This window comes from Hyperolius riggenbachi, chromosome 6 (genome assembly GCF_040937935.1).
Source record: "Hyperolius riggenbachi isolate aHypRig1 chromosome 6, aHypRig1.pri, whole genome shotgun sequence".
In the NCBI taxonomy this organism is placed as follows: domain Eukaryota; kingdom Metazoa; phylum Chordata; class Amphibia; order Anura; family Hyperoliidae; genus Hyperolius; species Hyperolius riggenbachi.
Genome location: NC_090651.1, coordinates 294,685,031 through 294,708,911, shown reverse-complemented (window position 1 = coordinate 294,708,911; position 23,881 = coordinate 294,685,031). Strand labels below are relative to the sequence as shown.

The 23,881-nt window shown below is 44.5% G+C and overlaps 1 protein-coding gene across 5 annotated transcripts in view; it reads right to left on the bottom strand.

The window, feature by feature from the left end:
• Nucleotides 1–3,899: 3,899 nt before the first annotated feature.
• LOC137521613 (sulfotransferase 2B1-like) overlaps nucleotides 3,900–23,881 on the bottom strand; it is a 121,116-nt gene continuing 101,134 nt past the window's right edge. For all 5 annotated transcript variants that reach the window (XM_068241088.1, XM_068241089.1, XM_068241091.1 and 2 more), the window contains 5 exons: nucleotides 13,076–13,287; nucleotides 10,774–10,900; nucleotides 8,207–8,301; nucleotides 6,809–6,989; nucleotides 3,900–4,098 (listed from right to left, as the gene is read on the bottom strand). In XM_068241088.1, coding sequence (XP_068097189.1) covers nucleotides 3,971–4,098; nucleotides 6,809–6,989; nucleotides 8,207–8,301; nucleotides 10,774–10,900; nucleotides 13,076–13,287 — 743 coding nt within the window. In that variant the 3' untranslated portion in view covers nucleotides 3,900–3,970. The remainder of the gene's footprint in view (nucleotides 4,099–6,808; nucleotides 6,990–8,206; nucleotides 8,302–10,773; nucleotides 10,901–13,075; nucleotides 13,288–23,881) is intronic.

The following is a 23,881-nucleotide window of genomic DNA, read 5'->3' as shown; positions in this document are numbered from 1 at the left end:
CACAGAGGGGATCGTATCAAGCCCTGGGCACCATGTATTTTAGTGGTACAGGGTTGGACAGGAAAGGCCATAAGGAAACCCTTTGTGTTTTGAAGGAGTTGGAACTACTGGAGAACTAAGCCATCAGTACTCTTGCAACCTGTTAACAAGATTTCATGATCAACTAACAGTGTCGAAAGCTGCTGAGGCTATAGACTGTACTATTTGTTAGAACATTGCAAGACAGTGAAAGATCCCTTGCTATTTCTCAGCACCTTGTTAATACCTTTTCTGGACAATTACAGTCATTGTGACTGCTGGATTTGGGCACTGGTCATTGCTGTTGTACAAAGCTTATGTACAAGGGGGTATTGTAAAGTTTTAATTATCAACCGGAAGTTATTATGGCATATTGACAACATTTTGTCAGTGTCATAATTGGTCCCTAAGTGCATGATGTTGACAAAATCATCTCATTGTATCCTTAATTGCTTTTAGAGATTGTGCCAGAAGTGACTAAAGTGTGAGATGGAAAAGACTGAGGCTCGCAGTGTAATAAAGTTCCTTCATTTTAAAGGGTAATAGTGCCTGGCTAATTTATGATGCAATTATGGCAGTTTATGGAAAGTGGTCACATGTCCATCACAGGCAAGCTAAGACTATAATTGTTGGATGATGTGGCCACTTTGACGAACAACCTTCGAAATGATCATCATTGAAACTGGCCTCAGCAATGGTAGTTTGTGGAAAATTAATCATGACAAACTGCACATGTCTAAAGTATCTGCAGACTGGATTCCTAGTTTGCTCACCCCTTTTCAGAAACAAACATGGCATGACCTGTTATAACAGATGTTACCGTAGTCTGAACAGAATGAAGAGTATTTTTTTGGATGGGCACTATTACTCTTCAAGTACAAGAAATGTATCACGCTGTTAGCCTCAGTTTTTTCCATCAAACACTTTAGTCACTTCTAGCCCACTCTGTAAGGGTCCTTTTACAATTGGAGCTGTACGAACAATCGCACCACACCAGTGCCAAAAAGTCACACCGAATGATATACCAGCTGTGCGACAAAAGAACAATTGAATGGGCATAATGGTGCCCATACATCAAGCAATAAAAGGGCAGATGGACCAAGAGAGAGATCCGTTGGCTGCGCATACACCGCAGGCCAATTCCAGATTGATTTCAGAATGAAATCTCTCCAGAATTGGACACCTCCTCCACTGCCTGTCCGCTGTCCCCCAAATGTTAATGTGCCCCCTGGTGCCTGTTCATTCACATCTCACCTGCTCCAGCTGCTGATGCGACTATCCAGCTGCTCCTGGTCTTATCTGCTGCTTCCCTATGAGCTATGCCATCACATTCAGCCATCACGTGGTAGCCACGTATCGCATGTGGTGCATGTGTGATGTCATATGCATGCGCCTGGCGGTGATGGGAAGAAGCAGCAAATGAGAAGTGGAGCAGCAGGACAGTCATGGCAGCTGGAACAGGTGAGATTTGTATGCACAGGCCCCGGGAAAGGCACACTTAAAGTGGAACTGTAAATTCCTGTAAAAAAACATTTTCACTTACCTAGGGCTTCCCCAAGCCCCTGGCAGCCGTCCTGTCCCGCGCCGGTCCTGTACGAGCCTCCGTTCTCCTGCGCCCGCTACTTTCGTTACCGCCGACTTGCAAGTCGATTGAAACTGCGCCAGCGCGCCCCGGGCTACGTGAAGCTTTCTTCGCATTCCAGCCCGCAATACATCCTGCGCTAATAATGGTTATGGGCTCTGCCTCTGACACAGGAGACCTGGGTTCGAATATCGGCTCTGCCTGTTCAGTAAGCCAGCACCTATTCAGCAGGTGACCTTAGGCAAATCTCCCCAACACTGCTACTGCTTATAGAGCGCGTCCTAGTGGCTGCAGCTCTGGCGCTTTGAGTCCGCCAGGAGAAAAGCGCTATATAAGTGTTTGTCTTTGTTTGTCTTTAATAGCTGCGCAGGACGCGATAGCGGGCGGGAATGCAAAGAAAGCTTTGCATAGCCTGGCTGTTGCCATCGATGGCGGTAACGAAAGTAGCTGGCGTGGGAGAACGGAGGCTCATGCAGGACCAGCACGGGACAGGACGACTGCTGGGGGCTTGGGGAAGCCCAAGGTAAGTTTTTTTTTACAGGAATTTACAGTTCCGCTTTAAATTTGAGGATACAGCGGCCAGGTTCCACTGCTTTTGTTGTGATACCACACACTATTACCATGGCACACCCAATCAACCATGTTGTCCTGAGATTTTCCAGCTTGCTCATTCAATATATTCGACTGCTTAGGGCCCGAAATCGGTTGAATCGCCAATTGGGTATGTTTGTTGCAGCACTAATTTTTATCTAATTTGATAAAGTTATTGAATCAGATGGTCGGTTGGGCCACAAAAACTATAGATGTATGGCCACCTTTACAGTACAACTGGATTTTAAAACTTTTATGTGCCTTTAAATGTCTAATAAAATAGGCTTTATTTACAGTTTTCTAGTAGTTAATACCTATAGTGTTCCATTTGGGCGTACGTTAAAAAGGGGCGCTGGGAAAAAAGGGCGCGGGGTTTTAAACGATAAGCATGGATAACGTTTAAAAATGTATTGTACTGTATTTCGTTTAAAATTAATATTTTATAAAGTTTTAAATCATTAAATAATGTGCATTAAATCGGCAATTGTAAAAACGTTAATCTTTCGTTTAAATAGTGAAACGTATAATAACGTTTAAAAAAAAAATTACTAAGTAACCCTCCCTGTACCTACCCCTAACCCCTAGACCCCCCTGTTAGTGCCTAAACCTAAGACCCCCCTGTTGGTGCCTAAACCTAAGACCCCCTGTTGGTGCCTAAACCTAAGACCCCCCCTGTTGGTGCCTAAACCTAAGACCCCCCTGTTGGTGCCTAAACCTAAGACCCCCGTGTTGGTGCCTAAACCTAAGACCCCCCTGTTGGTGCCTAAACCTAAGACCCCCGTGTTGGTGCCTAAACCTAAGACCCCCCTGTTGGTGCCTAAACCTAAGACCCCCGTGTTGGTGCCTAAACCTAAGACCCCCCTGTTGGTGCCTAAACCTAAGACCCCCGTGTTGGTGCCTAAACCTAAGACCCCCCTGTTGGTGCCTAAACCTAAGACCCCCGTGTTGGTGCCTAAACCTAAGACCCCCCTGTTGGTGCCTAAACCTAAGACCCCCCTGTTGGTGCCTAAACCTAAGACCCCCCTGTTGGTGCCTAAACCTAAGACCCCCCTGTTGGTGCCTAAACCTAAGACCCCCCTGTTGGTGCCTAAACCTAAGACCCCCCTGTGATAAGCATTAATAACGTTTCAAAAACATATTGTGCGGTTTTTTCGTTTAAAAATAATGTAAAAAAAATAAAATTGTACTGTTTTTCGTTTAAAAATAATGTTTGAAAAAAATATTGTACTGTTTTTCGTTTAAAAATAATATTAAAAAATGTATAAATCATTAAATAATGTGTAATCATGAGAAGCAGTAATAAAACATTAAGTCTCCGGGCGCCGCTTTTAAAACGTTATTTTTCTCCGGCGCCCTTTTTTCCTATCGGGCGCCCATTAAACGATATTTATTATGGGTTTGAATGGCGGCGCCCGATTTGTCCACTAGCCTCCTGCGCCCTTTTTTACTGTTACCTCTATTTGGAAGACCTCACTTACCCTATGTTCTTCTTCACTACTTCTTTTATGAGGACCCCATTTGGAACGATAGATAATGATTGTGTAATCTTTGCAGTTTTGAGGACACTGCCACTATGCCCTCCACCCTTTTTTTCTTTTTTGTTTAGTCATTTCTACAGAACCTGAGTGCCATCTAGTGAGTAATGTATGTAAGGACTCCAGTCTGAATCTGAATTATTGTTGTAAAATGAAAATAAGACAGAATCACCTCCTTTTTAGCATATTTATTACATTTACATTATTTCACTATTTCTTGTCTTGTTATTGTTTCAGTACAGTGTCATAAGTGGTCTTCAATCTCATCCCAAGTGAATTTAATGTTAAGATCTTTCATCTTCTCCCGATATATTGTATCCATGTGTTCGCTCTGTTTTTCCATAAAGTGGTTTTTCCAATCACCTATAATGCCTGAAAAGGTAAATAAACAGAAATGAAGACAATATGTTACTTTTCTGTTTTATCCAGAGGTCTCAGTAGTGACAGTCATCTATTCATCTCACTTTTGTTAAAGAAGCAGGGTCAGTCATACTATACCAGGGAAAAAACATATATAAGTAGATAAATACTTGTTCTACTTACATAACATATGTAATGTCCATGTTTTGATTTCAGTGAATTTCATACAATAAATAAAGCAAAAACTGTTCCAGGATTTTTACATCTTTACTGCTTCGGACTGAAGCCAATCCTGATGCCATTTCCTCCCTTACTATTTTTGTCCTAGAAACTGCACTGCAATATCTAGCTTGCTTTGTAAACACATGTGAGCACAGCATAGATCGTATTTTAGCAGCTTTTGCAGAGGGAAGAGGTGTATTTCCCTTTCTTAGCTTCGTGTCACAGTAAACTGCCCTCAGCCAATCAGTAAGGAGCAGGCATGTGGTAGGGAAGATAACAAGCTTTCCTCTCCCAGACTGACTGAGATAACAGCAGACAGCTGTTAACTGATAACAGCAGACACATTTATGATTATATTGGAAAGCTTGCAGACTGCAGGTAGACTACATAATAAACACAGAACAGTGGGTAAATGGAATTTGATTTTGTGGCTGACAATCCCCCTTTCAGGAATAGTCAGTGTTCTCAGTTTGCCTCCTTATATTACAAGGACTGATAACAAACATTATTATAAGTTGATTAGTTTTATTTACTGTGCATATAAACAGTCATTGCACAATATTTACACAGAAATCAGCATACAGGAATACACAAACACTGGATTAGTGAAAAGTGTTGCAAATAACAGTGGCTTCTGCCTTGCGCAGCTAATTCCTGATCTATTTGGCTGCGGTAATGTCTGAATAACACCAGACTAAGCATGCAGCTAATCTTGACAGATCTGACAATAATGTCAGAAACACCTGATCTGCTGCATGCTTTTTCAGAGTCTGTGGCTAAAAGTATTAGAAGCAGAGGCTTGGCAGGGCACCCAGGCAACTGGTATTGTTTAAAAGGAAATAAATATGGCAGCCTTCATATCCATGTCTTTACAGTTGTCCTTTAAGAAGTACAGTTGCCCTTTAAGAAGTGTAGTTTGAGCTTACTTTGGAAATTCTTAGCTGGCTGTAAATTGAAATGGAATCTGAGCTTTGCCTCAGGTTCTCTTTAATGTGGCCATAGGCTACTCGATCTTTTTAAAAAATTAGACATTGAATTCTACATAAAATCACTAATAAGTCTAATGAAATTAAAATCTATTGGAACTGTTTGATCCGTATTACAATGAATATACCATTATATAGATCAGAAATGTCAGGTCTTGCCGCAATCACTCCCACTGTTAGCTTGGGGTGCACATGGGCAGCAGCAGTACAGAAGGGCACAATCCAGGCTCTGCTTTGCATTGTATTGCATTGGGCAGAACAGAACTAGCAGCTGCAGCAGTGAAATCCAAATTTTTCCTGAAATATCTAATGGTGAAGAGTCACCGAACAGGTTAAAGGTCCTTATCCTGTGTAAATGAACACACCAGGGATAAGACTTGGTTCACACATAAATCTGTACATTTCCGATCCACTCCAGTACTGTCCTGTCAGTTTTGCATCAGTTTTCTATTAGTGTAAGGCTCGGTTCCTACTTCAGCCGATGCAAAACAGAACTTGGTAAGCACATCTGCTAAGCCACTCACATGTCCCGCCACAACTCGTTGCCGCTCCGTCCCTCTGTACTCAGCCCAGAGGCTGGCAGCAGCATGGGGCTCTCCATAGGACGTACACGTCAAAGTCTGGCCTATGGGCCAAATCTGGCCCTCAGAGCCGTAAATTTGGCCCCCAAGTGGTTTCCCCACTTTGCATTATTTTTGGCCCATTCTAGACCACTAGGGAAGCTATATTGAAGGTGAAGCACTATAATACCAGGGAAACCATTTGGGGGAGGTAGGGTGAAAGCACTAAACACATTGGGAACTGTATAGGGGTGGGTGGGGGCTCCTAGACACCAGGGAACTGTGTAGGGGTTGTAGGGGAGTCATCAGACACCAGAGAACTTTATAAGGGAGGAAGGTGGCCAAGTAGACATTGTGGTTGGCCCACGACTAGGTCCCAGTGTTCAGTTTCGTCCCACTTTCTATATGAGTTTGACACCCGTGCCATAGGAATGAATTCTCCCTAGCAACAAGGAGAATTTTCATTGGTCCACCATGAACCAATGAGAATTCTCCCTGTTGGTCAGGATACCCATTGGTCTTTTGCAGTCCAGTGGAGATCCCCATGCTTCTGCTGGCCACTGGGCTGTGTACAGGGGCCAAGTGGTGGTGGGATTTCTAGCCCAGGGCAGATGCGTTACCCTCATAGGCTATATGGGGAATGCATTCGCCTGTCCAGGATTATTGCAGACTGCACAGATTATCTCTGGATCCATTGCAGAGTGACAAGTGTGAACAGCTCCTGTTTATAAAATAGAATAAAGTTCACTGTCATTTTAGCAATGAGCGGAGAACGGAAAAAAATGTCCCTTCTCCACTCAAGTGGGAACGCAGCCTTACCTGACTGAACCTGAAATGTATACCTTTTATATGTGAATACAGCCACAGAAACATATACAAAACTGACAGGACAGCTTGTTATGTGTGAACCAAGCAAAATGGGTTAGCACAAAATTGACTATTACATAGTATTACCTTTCCTCAAAAAATTATTCTTTTTTGGATTCATGACGGTTTCTGGAGCTAGGCTGTTGTTACTCATTTTGTTGGCTTTCATGCTGCTGAAGCTGGAGTGCTCAACCACCAAGTCAATAGTCTGTTCGTTCAACTCCTTCCCGAGAAATGTGCTTATGGTTTTCACAGCTCCCCTAATATCCTGAAAGTATAAAAAAGATTATTACAGTGGAGGGAGGTGAGTCTGTGCAGGGCTTCTGCAGATCTCTCCGCAGTATGATTTATTCAGATTTTTAGGGTCTAAAAGCTAATTAAAAGTTTGGAAAGTATCATTCATACCACCAGGGAGGTTAGAGTGAACCTGATATGTAAAAAAAAGGAAACATTTATACATACCTGGGGTTTCCTCCAGCCCCATTCAGGCTCATCTGTCCCTTGCTGTACTCCCAGGCCAGGCGTCTGGATCCTCTGCTAGTCGGCCCAGTAATTCAGCCAGTCAGGGGGAATAGGGAGCATTTCAGCTTTCATTTATTATCTGGTTTAATTTCTGTAAGGCTTATGTAACATGGGGGATTCTACATCCAGTGACAGGATCACCAGGAGAGAATTGCCATGTGCAGGGCCGTATTTAGGCCAAGGCCACCTAGGCCATGGCCTAGGGCACCACAGGAGCAAGGGCACCAAAGCAGCAGACTAAACTTGTGCAGCATTTGTAAGTTTGCAAATACTGCAATGCAGGGAGATCAGGCAAGCACCTGACTGCACTACTCTGCTGCTAGCCGCCTGTGCAGCAGCCACCTTGTTCTCTGTGCACGTTTGCATTGTGGCCGGCGGCTATAAACTTGTGCAGCATTGGAGACGGAAAAGAAGAGAAAGCTTCGGCACTGGAGACAAGCGGAGGAATCAGTGACACTGACAGCTGCTGCAGTGTGAAGGCAAGCTGGCTACCTATACTGAAAGGGTGAGTGGTAAAAGGAAGGATTAAGGGAGTCATCTGGCTACCTATACTGGAGGGAAAGGGGTAGGGGTCATCTGGCTACCTATATGGGGGGGGGTCATCAGGCTACCTATACTAGAGGGAAGGGGGAGGGGTCGTCTCGCTATCTATACTGAAGGGCGGCAGCTGGTGACAGTGGCCTTGGGCGGTAAAGAGTACAAATCCAGCTCTGGCCATGTATGCTTCCAATATCTGGCATAATGTCATTAGCAATGGACAAATAAGCTGCTGCTCTGTCAATAGCTGAACTAGTCTGGTATTCACTCATTAGCCACAGAGCAGCACAATGTTGCTAGCAATGTTATGCTGGTACATTCTGGTGACTCCCAGACAGTAATCGTGTTGCTGGGCGAGTAATAACTTGTATGACTTAATCCTTAATTTTAATAACATGCTTATAAATAACACATACGTTAAATTACCTTTTTCAGGTCTTCATAAGTAAGAAACAGGAAGTTGCATTTGTCTTTCATCTGTATCCAGCCTTTGATGTGATCAAACCAGGATCCAAAAGGTACTATCAGGCACAATTGAAAAAAGGAACAAGGCAAACAGTGTTCAGAAAACAGAGAACATAGTCTCATATTTTTATTTCCAGTTTAAGATCTGAATTTTTAAGTTTTTAATTTTTAAGCTTAAATCTGCTTTATTTAGTTGCAAAAAAAAAAAACAGTGGTAACAACCCTTTGAACTTTTCAACTCTAAACCTTATTGTGATGATTTGCTCAGCTGCATGTGCAGGCAGCCAGCCTTTTGACCATTGTGTAGGTTTGCATGCTGCAGGACTCTGGAAAGAAGAGCTTCTGTCAGTTTTGCAGCTTGTGCTTGCAGAGGAATTTGCATACGTTGTCATGCAAATTGCCTGGCCACATTCATTGGAGGCGTGTACTATAAGTACTATGTCTTTCCCACAATGCTTGGCTGTTCATAAGGATTTCGTCCTATGTAACACTCCTGGTGGGGTGTCAGCCTTGCTCTCTGTTTGAACATCAGCTTAGAGTAATTCCTGAATCTGCGCTAGGCAGATTTCCCTAGTGCAGTTAGGATTGTATTATCTGTATTGCCTATTCTGTCTTGTCTTGCCTGTTGCCATTGTCCTGTCCCTATGGTGGTTGACAGGAAATGGTTCTGATCTCTGTTCTTGGAGTATAGCTGGTGCAGCGGTTGCTACCAGCTATCTCTTCTGTTCTGTCTCCTGGGATCGCACTAGCTACTCTTTGCTAGCGCTGGGGATCCTTCTGTTCTGTCTCCTGGGATCGCGCTAGCTACATATTCGCTAGCGCTGGGGATCCTTCTGTTTTGTCTCCTGGGATCGCGCTAGCTACTTTTCGCTAGCGCTGGGGATCCTTCTGTTCTGCTACTCTGTACCTGAATCGCGCTAGCCACTTTTCGCTAGTGCTGTGGATCCTATCTCTCGCTTGTCCCTGTTTTTGTGTGTCTGTCTTATCTGCTACGACCGCTTGCTGGAGGCTCGGTGAGGTAACCGTTAACCAAGCGTTCGCGTCCTCTGTTTCATGTTTGTCTGTCGATGGTTAGTTAGGCGTGCTTGTCTCTATTGTGCTTATCACGTGGAGACCGCGCATAACCGCGTGCACTGTTGCGAATGAGTGCGGTGTTCGCGGTTAGCTAGCGTTTGTTGTTTTCCGCATCTTCTCATTGTATTATTTACTGTGCCTTTGCTACCCTCGTATTCTGTCCTGATCTGCCTTGTGTCACGTCTGGCGATCGCACCTCTCGCGATCGCGTTCCTATTTCATATCTGCTGTTGTGTGTGCGCGGTCGCGGGGTGGCGACTGGATTGGCGCACACACATACAACCTGTCCCTTTGCTCGTTCTCATTCGCAATCGCCTCTCTTGCGATTGCGTTCTGCGCTTCGTACAATTCCTGTCTGGCATTTGTGGAGGTACAGAGGATTGGTTCCTCTGCACTCCCCAGCGCCATCTGCCGACAGGAATTACCCTCTACAGGTGCGTAGCACCTTTTGCTGGGTGCCTGCAATTACACGCTTGTGGAGGATTTCCGCCGTGTCAGCGCACGCGTTGTGCGCTGATCACGGAGAAAGTTCCACAATCGTTACACTTATTAGGATTGTTTTGTCAGCCAGATAAAAGTGTTTTGTCTTGTATTTCCTTGTCAGGACATCAGACCAAAGGTGCGTACACACGTCAGATTTTTCCAAACGACCGGTCATTTCAACGTCTGAACAGGTCGTTCAGCTGATAACGCTGGTTTTGACTGATCCGCTTGACGGATCAGTCAAATCCAGTCTTATCAGCTAAACGACCATTTGTACACACACCCGATTTGAAGTGTGTATGTACCCTAAATTTGACTTTCTGTTTGTCTGCTCATTTGGAGAGATAACAGCTTTAGTTTATTAAAGGCCCATACGCACGTCGGATTTTTCCGAACGACGGGTAGTTTGAACGTCCCGGCGTCCAGCCGTCTGCACGCCAAATCGGGCGTGTGTACAGACTGTCGTTCGGGTGATAAGACTGGTCTTGAGCGATCCGCCCGGCGGACGACTGAACGACGGGACGTTCAAACGACCCGTCGTTCAGAAAAATCCAACGTGTGTATGGGCCTTTACACTTGCTGTACAAGGAAAACAGAAAGGGACTAACTTAAGGTGGCCATACATCTAGTGATGATGGGTAGATTTGACCAAGAGACAGATTTTTCTCTGATCAAATCTGATTAGAGAGAGATTTGTCAGCTGCCCATAAACCTCAGCGATTTCAACATGAAATCTCTCAGGAATTGGCCTAGTGGCGCCACCTCATGGGCGTGTGTGTAAGTGGCATCTGGTTAGTCTTCCCACCTGATCTAGCAGTATTTGCCTAGGCAGTGACCTTCTCTTGTGAGTATAATACTACATGTTTTACTCATTCCATCCAACTTATTACACCATATTGGCTCTCTGTGGTCCCATATTTTCATCTCAACTGTTTTTTCACACACATTCTGAAAATATGATTTACACTTACATCTGCCCTGCAAGAAATCCTCCATGAATTCCTCAAAACTATTAGGCTTCTTAATGACGTACGTCATGTGAGCAAAGTGATACAGAGACACCAACACGTCTTTTGGATTCCTGGCTGTATAAATAACCTAAAAAAAAACACCATAAGGAAAATAAATTATTAAAGATTTTCAAGAATTTAAAAAAAAAATGCTCCTGTATCCCATTAGGGCTGTTGCTGGCATAGAGACAAAGGGGGAAATTGCCCAAGGGCCCCAAAGCTTGTAGGGGCCCCTAAGGTGTCTCCTTCCCCCCCCTCCCAACTTAACTTTGCTCCCTGGGGCCCCCTGCAATTATTTGGCAGAGTTCTGTCTCACCTGCAGGATGAATTGCAGGACCCCTGGGGAGAACAATTAAGTTGGGGCAGTGATCGGGAAGGGGGGTCAGCTTACGTGCTTTAAGGGAAATTTGGCTGTAACAAAGGGCCCTTAATGTTGTTGTTATTTTTTTGGCTGTGGGGGTGTCTGTTGGGGGGCTCCCAGGTTAATTTTAACCATGGGGCTCCATTGTTACTAGAACTGGCCCTATATCTCATTCCCCAGACCAACATATAACTACTAGTGAAAAAGTGAGAAAAGAGTCTATACCAGTGATGGCTAACTTTGGCACTCCAGCTGTGGTGGAACTACAAGTCCCATGAGGCATTGCAAATACTCTGACAGCTCTAAGCATAACTCGGGGAGGCAGATGCATGATGGGATTTGTAGTTTTGTCACAGCTGGAGTACCAAGGTTAGCCATCACTGGTCTATACTGTAATTTGGAGGAATCTCACTTGCCAACATCTCAAGTACCCCTTGTCGCATGTCTTAGGAGTACTTCATAAAAGTGTAGATTATAAATGCATTTCACATTTAACTTGATACTTTTCATTAAAGCGGATCCGAGATGAAAAACTAACTATAACAAGTAACTTGTCTATATATCTTATCTAAAGTTTAGATAGTGTACACAGCAAATCTAGCTACAGACCGCTTTAATAGAATATGATTATTTCTTCCTGTGATACAGTGACAGCAGCCATGTTGTTTGTAAACATTACACACAGGCAAGCTTATCTGCATCTTGAGCAAAAAAAAACCTAATCCCCCCTCCTCCTCTCTGCCTCTGAAATCAATGGCTAGTAACACCTTCCCCTCCTCCTGCCCAGACTGAGCTCCCATGAGCCCTTGCTACTGTCTGAAAATGCCTTGGCTCTCTGAAAACCTGTGGGCGAGGCTTGTTTAGTTTATAGGGAATTAGAGTATTAAAAAAAAAAAAAGTATTTGGCTTGAGGAATGCCCTATAAACAATAGGAAAGGAACACAATTATGCAATGAGTAAAAGTTCATCTCAGATCCACTTTAAATATACATACTTATCCAGGTTAATTTATAGTTAATCATTGTTTTAATCTCAAAACGTAATATAATATATTGACTATGAAAAGTTCAAGTACCCCCTGAGCCCAACTAAAGTACCTCCTGGGGTGCGCAGTACCATGTGTTTGAAACCTAGTCATTAGAGCAACAAACAGGCCTACAGAAATGTTGATATGTTGGACTGTGCACAGAGTGCTACTTATGTATAAGTATTTGTGCACAACGTGTAGCAGGAGAACTTTCAGATAACTTTGAGAAGAGTTAGAAAGAAGAAGGGCTGAGGTATCTCTCAGAATAATATTGCTGCGAGCATTCCCATTAAAAAGTGTTTTTTCTCTACTATGTTAACAGTCACATGAATGGAAAGGGATTTCTCCCATGTGATCATAGACAACAAAAGGAAATTGTATCTACATTTATTAACAAGTATAAGGAGAATGCAAGAGCTGCAGAGAGCCACCTTGTGGTAGGCCAACAAAACTCCATGTAACAGAACAATGAAAGTGACAACATTCTAACAAAGAGCAACATTAAAATGCCTGCAGACATTTGACATAAAGTTGCTCTTTGTTATAATGTTGTCACTTTGTTGTTTCATCTGCTGGTGGCACTGTTTCATTGTTCTGTTACATGGAGTTCTGTTGGCCTACCACAAGGTGGCTTCCTGCAACTCCTGCATTCTCCTCATCCACATAGACAACAATAACAATGTGACAGGGTTCTTTCTTTGCTCTCCACAGTTTGAAAAAAGAATCACATGGAATTCCAAACATATTAGATTAACATATTCAAACTGAAAGCTGTCTTTCATTGGCTACCAAGCACAACAATGTTGAGTACAGATTCCACTCAAGAATCTTATCATGCTTACTGTAATAGACCAACTTTGGTATTCAAAACGCACCTTTGCTTTTGAAGACAATAAGGACTTGGGAAAAAACTGCACAGGCAAATGTGTTGAGAATAATCGAGGAGATTTGCATTCATCCACTAATTTTTGGCCCTCACCGCTAACATCAAGCCAGGGGATTCTTACGAAGTTTGGGACCTCCTGGCACCAGGTGAAGTCACCATTTCTGTGGATGAGGCTCATGATTTCCATCACCCAGTTGGTACCTACAAGTAAATACAGAAGAAACATGCATAAGGTTGAGGGCACTATAGAAGACACACCACATGAAAAAGTCATTACACCTCACCTAAAACAGGAGTATGACAATGTTCTGTATCACTCCAAGCTGCTGTAATGTTTAGTTCCTCTCCCCCTCACCCCCATCCCGCACCCCATCCCCTCCTCATTGGCTTGCCAAGAGATCAGCTCTTAAAGGGCAACTTTTGATAAAAACAACCTTTTTAACATTGTATGTTAGGGCAGACATTACCACTAGTACTAGGAGAATGTATTTCTTCACACTGCTCATTCTCTCTGTCTGCTTTAAAAACATCCTGTTATTTGCAGATACAAGACCTGATGGACTGAATCATTTTCTGCACAGGGGTGTTACTATCAACTCCTCAGTGTCTACTCTAGTAATCACCTAGCTGAAAGAAACCTCTACAGGGGGTGGATACAAGTCCAGAAAAAACGGCGCATGAAATTTGGGCACAAAATGCGCCGCTATAGGCCGCTCAGTCAGTAATTTGGGCGTCATCGAGAGACAGAGCCCAAATTACGATAAAAACAGCATAATTCGGCCACCAGCAATAGCCAAATTACATTTTACCCCACAGTCCACAGTGGCCTAGAGGGAGAATAATAATTAACGCCGCCAGGACTTTTGCAGAAGCAGATTGAACCATTTTCACCTTCAACCTGTGCCAAATTTCCCGGGCACCTTAATTACATGGATAGGGGTTAAAGGTTTCCAGCAATGAGCTTTAACCACTTCAGCCTACAGTGTCGTTTCACCTTATGTATCCGAGCAACTTTCACCTCCCATTCATAACTTTATCACTACTTATCAAAGTTAATTGATCTACAGTGGTTTGCAAAAGTATTCATCCCCCTTGAAGTTTTCCACATTTTGTCATATTACTGCCACAAACATGAATCAATTATTATTGGAATTCCACGTGAAAGATCAATACAATGTGGTGTACACGTGAGAAGTGGAACGAAAATCATACATGATTCCAAACATTTTTTACAAAGTGAAGTCAGTTGCACAGACATTGCCTGATGAGTGCTAATGACTAAATAGAGTGCACCTGTGTGTAATCTAATGTCAATACAAATACAGCTGCTCTGTGACAGCCTCAGAGGTTGTTTAAGAGAATATTGGGAGCAACAACACCATGAAGTCCAAAGAACACACCAGACAGGTCAGGGATAAAGGTATTGAGAAATTTAAAGCAGGCTTAGGCTAAAAAAAGATTTCCAAAGCCATGAACATCCCACGGAGCACTGTTCAAGCAATCATTCAGAAATGCAAGGAGTATGGCCCAACTGTAAACCTACCAAGACAAGGCCGTCCACCTAAACTCACAGGCCGAACAAGGAGAGCGCTGATCAGAAATGCAGTCAAGAGGCCTATGGTGACTCTGGACGAGCTGCAGAGATCTACAGCTCAGCTCAGGTGGGGGAATCTGTTCATAGGACAACTATTAGTCATGCACTGCACAAAGTTGGCCTTTATGGAAGAGTGGTAAGAAGAAAGGCATTGTTAACAGAAAAGCATAAGAAGTCCCGTTTGCAGTTTGCCACAAGCCATGTGGGGGACACAACAAACATGTGGAAGAAGGTGCTCTGGTCAGATGAGACCAAAATGAAACTTTTTGGCCAAAATGCAAAACGCTATGTGTGAGGAAAAACTAGCACTGCACATCACTCTGAACAAACAATATCCACTGTCAAATATGGTGGTGGCAGCATTATGCTCTGGGGGTGCTTCTCTTCAACAGGGATAGGGAAGCTGGTCAGAGTTGATGGGAAGATGGATGGAGCCAAATACAGGGCAATCTGGGAAGAAAAACTCTTGGAGTCTGCAAAAAACTTGCGACTGGGGCGGAGGTTTACCTTCCAGCAGGACAACAACCCTAAACATAAAGCCAGGGCAACAATGGAATGGTTTAAAACAAAACATATCCATGTGTAAGAATGGCCCAGTCAAAGTCCAAATCTAAATCCAATCGAGAATCTGTGGCAAGATCTGAAAACTGCTGTTCACAAACGATGTCCATCTAATCTGACTGAGCTGGAGCTGTTTTGCAAAGAAGAATGGGAAAGAATTTCAGTCTCTAGTTGTGCAAAGCTGGTAGAGACATACCCTAAAAGACTGGCAGTTGTAATTTCATCAAAAGGTGGGTCTACAAAGTATTGACTCAGGGGGCTGAATAATTACGCACACCCCACTTTGCAGTTATTTTTTTTTTTTAAATGTTTGGAATCATGTATGATTTCCACTTCTCACGTGTACACCACTTTGTATTGGTCTTTCACGTGGAATTCCGATAAAATTGATTCATGTTTGTGGCAATATGACAAAATGTGGAAAACTTCAAGGGGGCTGAATACTTTTGCAAACCACTGTATATCTTGTTTTTTCCACCACCAATTAGGCTTTTTTTGGGTGGTACATTTTTCTAAGAATAATTTTTTTCTAAATGCATGTTAACGGGAATCTAAAGAAAGAAATTGAAAAAATGCATTATTTCTCAGTTTTCAGCCATTATAGCTTTAAAATAATACATGCTACGGGGGGCGTGGCTGGCGCGCTAGAGAGATGGCCGCTTTCTAGTCTCGCTCAGCGTGGCCGACTGCTGAAGCTAAGTATCCCAGCTCACCGAGCAACAGCCTTCACCTCTTTTCTCCCCCTGCGGCACCCGGAAACACCGGTGCACAGATGAGCCGAGCCTCAAAAGGATCCAGAGCAGGATCACCCCACTCTCAGTTCTCTTCCTCGCGGCGCCACGGAGGCCCAAAAAGCATGGCGTCCTCAGCCTCCTCCTCACATTCCGATGCTACTGTGGCTTCCAGACCCCGCACCAGAGCCAGTAGGTCAGAACACTCCTCATCAGACCCCGCTCCGGATTGGACTCCAAAAGACACCCTTCTTCTTGAGAAATTCAAGACCCTTGTTCACAAGGAGCTGAATGACGTGGCCTCTAAGCTAGCCCACCAGCTCAAAAGAGAAATCAGAGACCTTACCTCTCACATGGCGGATTTTGAAGAGCGCTACGAGAAGACCGCAACAGTGGTCGATGCCCACGACAGGGAACTGGCGGAGGTTAAATCCGAGCTGGTGGATACCAAGCTACGCCTAGAGGATTCGGAAAACAGGTCCCGCCGAGGAAACTTAAGAATCCGTGGGTTACCGGAATCCGTTCTAGACCTAAACTCCACCGCCACCGCGATGTTCCAGGAGCTTGTCCCCAACATTCCCATCGACCGCTTGGAGTTTGACAGGATCTATCGTGCCCTGGGCCCCAAAAGACCCGACGGTACCCCACGAGACGTCATTATAAAGTTCACCTTCTATCGCACCAAGGAAACGATCCTGCAGGCAGCCAGAGAAAAGGAGCCGTTAAGTTTCCAGGACCACCCATACCAGATCTTCGCGGATCTGGCTCCTGTCACTATCCAAAAACGGCGATCCATGAAGACTTACACCTCTGCACTGCGGGCCCAAAGCATCAAGTACAAGTGGGGATTCCCGTTTAAACTAATTTTTCTGCTGTCCGGGAAAACGTACGCGGTCACTTCGCCCGATGAAGCACAGGATCTATTTGAGCGCCTGAAGCTGATCTTGCCGTCAGACACCAGCAAGCAAGCCGCTAATACCTCACCCAGGCACTCTCCGGCCCCACAGAACTCCTGGCAGAGGGTCTCTCCCTCTAGGAAATCCTCCCAATCTGCTCCGGTAGCTCGGAATGCCTCCCCCACCTGAAGGAACATCTTCACCGCACACCTATCTACTCTACGCAGATTCCTTCTGCATATACCTGTAGACGCCCAGCGGGTATCAGCAGACAAACCCGTAGCCTTCGGTATGTTTTTTGTTAAGTGAGCAGGTTCACAGTTATGCTCTGTTCATGTTCAGGCTTGGGCCTACAGTTTTGTTCCCGCCATTGTTTTTTCACTTTTGTTACTACGAACTTAACATTTCAGCGCGGATGTTCTGCAGGACGCATCCTCCCCTTCACTCCTGCCATCTACCATAACGGTTGGGTAAGACTCTATCTTCCTTTTTATGTCAGCTGCGTTTTGTTCCCTAAGGCTTCATCTACTATCCCGCATCAGACTCTGATATAACCCAGTACTGATAACAATCCAGTCCCGGAACCTTCAGAAGATAGACTCAGGGTTACCACATTTGCTTTCCTTAGCTGGCCTTTATCACCCATGCCCTGCCTTATACATGGAACTCTTACTACCTTCCGGACTGGCAAGTTACACCCTGGACAATAGCACAGTCATGGGTTATTTAGCACACGATCTCTGATCTGAACAATATACTGCAATTCCCCACCTCACCCTCTCCCTTATTCCCACCTCTACCCCCCCCCCCCCCCTAACGGATACTCCAAGGCTGCAACCACCCACCCCCCCTTCCTCTCCTCCCCCCCCTCACCCCATACCTTGGTTAACGATGTAATTTGCTCGGTCTTGTTCATGGTTTAACATAAGCTGAATGTATTACATGAGCACCCTGATTTAAGTACCTGAAATGACTTAACGTTATCTGTTGTATGCTGCCTGTTATTCTGATGTGAGCAATCCCCCCTTCCTCCCCCCTTTCCCGCTACCTACCCCCCCCCCCTCTCCCCCTCCTGCTCCCTGCCTTCCCAACCCTCCCCAACCCCACTCCTTATAGCCTGGTATCACTGCTCTTGACTTATGATCTGGTCACCTAATTGGCGGAGAACTTTTTCCTTTGCCTTTTTGTAAACAACTGATTAAGTCTGATACTTGATTGAGCACTCCCTCTGCTGACACCAAATTGTACCCCTACCCCTGGATTCTGTCTGCATTAATCATAATATAACCTCTCTACCAAAATAACCTCCGATTGTAAAATGAATCTATAATACACCCAGAAGCCCTTCCCTCAGCTAAGGCTCACTTTCTCCACCAGAGGGCACCACACTCCTAGGAGACGCCAACTTCTTTTGTCCCTAAAACCCAATAGCACACAGTTTAAATTCTCCATGATGAGATTAAGACAAGACCCTAAGCTCTGAAACTGCTTATAGAAACAGACATAGGCCTGATGTCTTGAGTTTTTCTCATCACTTAAATTCAGGTAAACAAACAACCCCTCCCCCTCCTCTACTGCAATCCAACACCCATTGGCCCTCGGTGTCAGCAGATGGATGATGACTTATGGCTTGCCCTCCTTTCTATAGAGCTACATTAGGATTTCTATGTTCACTGTTATGATACTATAAGATTATAAGGTTAAGTTTTATTTTTCATACGATCCGATTTCCCTGCTGGCTTAACGTTCTGTAATCCACAAATCTCTCAACCATAGGCACTCATATCTCATTTGCCTATTATCAATATATTAGCATCCTAAACCCCTCCCCTCTCCCCTCCTCTACCCCCCCCCTCCCCAGGCTGTTGTTCGGGCTGGGACCTTACTCAAAAGTGATCAAAATAAGCCAGCAGGGCAGTCGGCCAACACATGTTCCCCTATGACCCAGATGGAGTCACCACATGATTGGGACTCCACCTCCCCTGAGGTCTCTCTACTCTTGACCCCTTTGTGGTCAGGCTCTCAACCTAGCTCAGTCCCTTGGATACTAAGGGGCTGCGCCTTCGTTGTCTTCTCGTTCTCCTTTACTCCTATACCTAATCTCTACTCTTTCTTTCACGCTCTTCTGCTGTTCTCTTTTACTCCTTGGGGTCTCCACCTTGCAGCTCTCCATACCACGCCGAGCCTTAACATCAATCCTCCATGACTTCCTCCAACTTCAAAAATTTTTCTCACAATGTCCAGGGGTTTGGTTCCCCCCATAAACGTTCCAAAGCGTTTACTTATTATAAAGCTTGCCAGGCGGATATAATATGCCTGCAAGAGACCAGGCTAGACCTGCCTTCTTGTCCTAAATACTTAAATCGCCACTACCCTACAGTTTTTTTCGCCTGTGCCCGTACGAAAGTACGTGGTGTCCTAATTGCCTTCAGGAAGAACTTCCCTTTCAGCTACACTAAACACATAGCGGATCCTACTGGCAGATACCTCATTCTACTTGGCACCATCTATGACAGAGAAGTTACCTTAGCCACGTACTATGCCCCTAATGCGCACCAGTCCAACTTTTACTCACACTTTCTACGGGTCCTCTCCCAGCATGGTTCAGGTCAGATCATAATCACAGGCGATACTAATGCCACCCTCAACCCTAAACTAGACAGACAGAGGACCACCAATCCTAACCCCAACACGGAACCCAAGGATCCACAAGGGGCAAAAATTAAAGAACTTTTAGACAGCTACGGTTATGTAGATGTCTGGAGGGAACTCTACCCCTCTTCTAAAGACTTCACATTTTATTCCAATGCCCATGATAGCTTTAGTAGGATTGACCACATATTCGTACAACAGACATGCTTGCACCTTGTGCCAGCAGCCAAAATCCATACTACGCCCTGGTCAGATCACTCCCCAATTTCCATCTGCTGTTCCGCCACTCTTCCGATCAACAGAACATTCAGCTGGCGCCTTAATGAATCCCTGCTCTCCAGAGCGGATATATATCATTGACCAATTGAAAGTGGAAGTTGAGGAGTACTTCGCCAATAATACAGGTACTGTTTCCTCATCTTTCACCCTCTGGGAGGCCCACAAGGCTACTATACGAGGGACACTTATAGGAGTCGCTAGCGCCCTCAAAAAACGTCGTAACCAAAAAAATCGAAGAACTTACTGCAAAACTTGATCGAGCGGAACAGGAGTGGAAAAACACACCCACACGCATCAATAGGCTCATCAAAGATCGTATCCGTACAGAACTCGATCTTTTGCTAACTGACAAGGCGGAACAACAGCTTAGATGGCGGAGACAATTTTATTACTACAACGCTAACAAGCCTCTGGCTCTGCTAGCCAAGTGCCTCAAAAATAAGCCCTCTTACCCAACTATGTTAAAAATTCGTAATCCCTCAGGACAGGTTACAGCTAACCCCCGCAAAATCGTTGACTCTTTTGAATCATTTCTATCAGACCTATACACTGATACCTCTAATGCCTCCGAAATCTCCATTCGTAACTTCCTCGACCAAATCTCGCTCCCAATGCTGGACCATTGCCAGCCTTAGTGCCCCTATTTCTACAGCCGAATTCCTATCTGCTATCAAAACACTGAAGCCCAACAAAACTCCTGGCCCGGATGGGTTCTCGGCCCTTTATTATAAAAAACTGTCAGACTTACTAGCCCCAAAATTAGCAAAATGCTATAACGAACTTCGCGATGGCGGATCCCCCCCGAGATCCATGCTAGCGGCCTATATCTCAATGGTCCCCAAAGTAGAGCAAGAACACCATGAAGTCCATCAATTCCGTCCTATTTCTCTTATTAACGTAGACTTCAAATTGCTAGGCAAAATTTTAGCATTACGACTGAACAAAGTCCTCCCATCCTTAATTCATAGGGATCAGATAGGTTTCGTCCCTGGCAGACAGGCTGAGAACGGCACCCGACGGGCTATTCTTTTAACCCATTACCTTCAAACAAACAAAATACCCGGAGTGGCTTTGTCCTTAGACATTTATAAGGCCTTTGACACTCTCTCTTGGCCCTATTTAAAACTTGCTCTCAACAAATGGGGTTTTGACACACACTTTTTAAATTGGATACAGGGGATGTATGCGGGCCCCACAGCTTCTGTAAGATTTTCTGGCCATAACTCACACACCTTTGACATCAAGCGGGGCACTAGACAGGGCTGCCCACTATCCCCCCTGCTCTTTATCCTAGCCCTTGAACCCTTCGCTTGCTATTTACGCAGCAACACTGACATTAAAGGAGTTGAATCCGCTGGCCTAACCCACAAACTCCTTATGTTTGCAGACGACACCCTGCTAATATTAACACAACCTCATAAATCCATCCCAGAGGCCCTCCAGGCTTTTACCTACTTTGCCCAAGTCTCAGGCCTACAAATAAACGTAGATAAATCTAAAGCCATGGGAATATCCCTCTCTCCAGCGGACCTGGACCAGCTGAGGGGATCCTTTCCATTCCGGTGGGTCCAATCATTACCTTATTTAGGTATCACCCTCACCCCCAACTACGCTTCTCTCTTCTCCGCTAACTTCCCTCCACTGCTGAAATCACTCTCCGCACTAACTGACCGGTGGTCCCACTCCCCCTTATCATGGTTAGGGAAGGTTAATGCAATCAAAATGACATACTTACCAAAACTCCTTTACTATTTCCGCACACTCCCGGTTCAAGTCCCAAGCCACTATCTACGTATTTTTCAGAAGAAAATCTTGACTTTTATATGGGGCCGTAAGGGTCCTAGGGTTTGTAAATCGACCCTCCTTGCTCACAGATTAGATGGGGGACTGGGGGTCCCGCAGATCACTTCCTATTACCGGGCAGCGAATATAGCCCAACTAACCCGATTATTTCAGACGCATGATACCCCTCTTTGGGTCTTTCTGGAAATACCTACATGTGACCCTTTACTACCCAGCACCCTACTATGGCTCCCCCCGAAATTGAGACCACCCTCACTTAGCCCCCCTTTGGCCCACTGTCTCCAAGTGTGGGACTCGGTGCGCTACTCCGCCAATCTCCAATCACCATTCCTACCCTTGCTCCCACTGACCAATAACCCAGTGTTTCCCCCGGGTCTTGAAGACCCAACAGCATTCTCTTGGTGGAGCTTGAAAGGCCTCACCATGGTAACACACTTTCTCACCTCCAGAGGCTTCCTCTCTTGGCCAGACATACAAGAAAAATGTCAGGCTCCCCCTAGGGAACATTTCCGATATCTACAGATAAGACACTGGATCAAATCCCTTATTCGTGACAAAGATCCCCCCTACACCGCAACACCCTATGAACACATTTGTACCCACTGCCCAAATACCAAAGGCTTGATTTCTAGACTATACAGTTTTCTATCTCGCCCATCCTCCCCAGTGATACATCCTTACGCCTCTAGATGGGAGGCAGATCTCGCTAGCCCCAAAGACAGAGAAGACTGGCTAGACATCTGGGGTAGAATTTCCAGTTGTTCAAGTAACCTATACATAGTTGAGGCCGCCTATAAGGTCATGACCCGATGGTACCTAGTCCCAGCCCGTGTAGCTGAAATATTTCCCTCTGCCAACCCCTACTGCTTCCGGGGCTGCAGGGTGCTTAGAGACATGTTACACATCTGGTGGACCTGCCCACGGCTCACCCGATTTTGGTGTCAAATATATAAATTACTTTCATCCCTATTCCACCAACCAATCACTAAAGACCCTTGGCAAGCTTTATTGCATGAGAAAATAAGACCCTTGACTTCAGCACAAAACAAATTAGCTTCCACTATATTCTCGGCAGCTACCATGACCATAGCACGGAATTGGAAGAAGCCCTCCGTCAATATCAGCGAAGTAAAATCAAGAATTAACTCAATAATGATAAATGAACGACTCACTAGTATCCTTAAGGACACCCAAAAGAAATTTGAAAAAATCTGGGACCCCTGGATTCGTCTAGAACACCCAAACCTGGAGTTAGCCTCCATTTTGAGACTGTAAGGTGGACCCCCCACTCTCGTTCTTTCTCTTCTCTTATGTCACTCTCCTTCTCGATTCTTTCTTCTTCTCTCTCTTTCTTTTCTTCCTCTTGATTCTCTCTCTTGACCCTTCCCTCGATGCTGACTACAGTAATAACCCCCCTTGTCCCGCCTGCCTATCGCTGGACGGCAGGCGTCCAAGGAGGTATTCATAAATCGTTCTAGCCCTATATGGGCCCCTCCCTGCCCCACCCCCCAACTTTCCATTAGCAAGCCCCAGATAGCTGGACCTAGTCCTCTGTGGGCTCATAGTCACTTAATTTTTTACTAACAGTAGCAATCTTAATCTCAGCCGCTCTAATATTTGCTACAATCACACTACTGGTTACCTCACCTGTCCCCTTCCGACTAAGCTTAAGACACCAATTGAAGATACCTGCATATGTTATCCCTAATGTTCCCTTCTCGCTGTTCTTTTTTTTTTTTATGCACTATTGGCTGTATAAAAATTTAAAAATTCAATAAAAACTTTGAAACAAAAAAAAAATAATACATGCTACAATAATTAAAACCCACGTATTTTAAATTATGTCCCTATAACAATGTATCAATGTGTCAATATTTTATTTGGAAACAATGGTGCATTTTTTCAATTTGCGTCCATCACTATTTACAAGCTTATAATTTAAACAATTATAGTAATATACTCTCTTGACATGCATATGAAAAAAGTTCAGACCCTTAGGTAACTATTTATGTTGTTGTTGTTTTAATTGTCATTTTTTTTTTTATTAAAAATTTTATTTGAGGTTTTTTTGGAGTGGGGAGGTAAATTTTAAATGTAATTGATTGTGTATATTTTTTTCAAAAAATGTATGTCAATGACGAGATATAGAAAAATCATGGCTTTTCAGAGAAGCCATCAGTTTTTCCTATGGAGACATACAGTAGATCAATAAATGGGAACTGTATTCCCATTCATTGATCTCTGGAGCAGCGGAAGGCAGCGTTGAGCGTGCCCGGCGC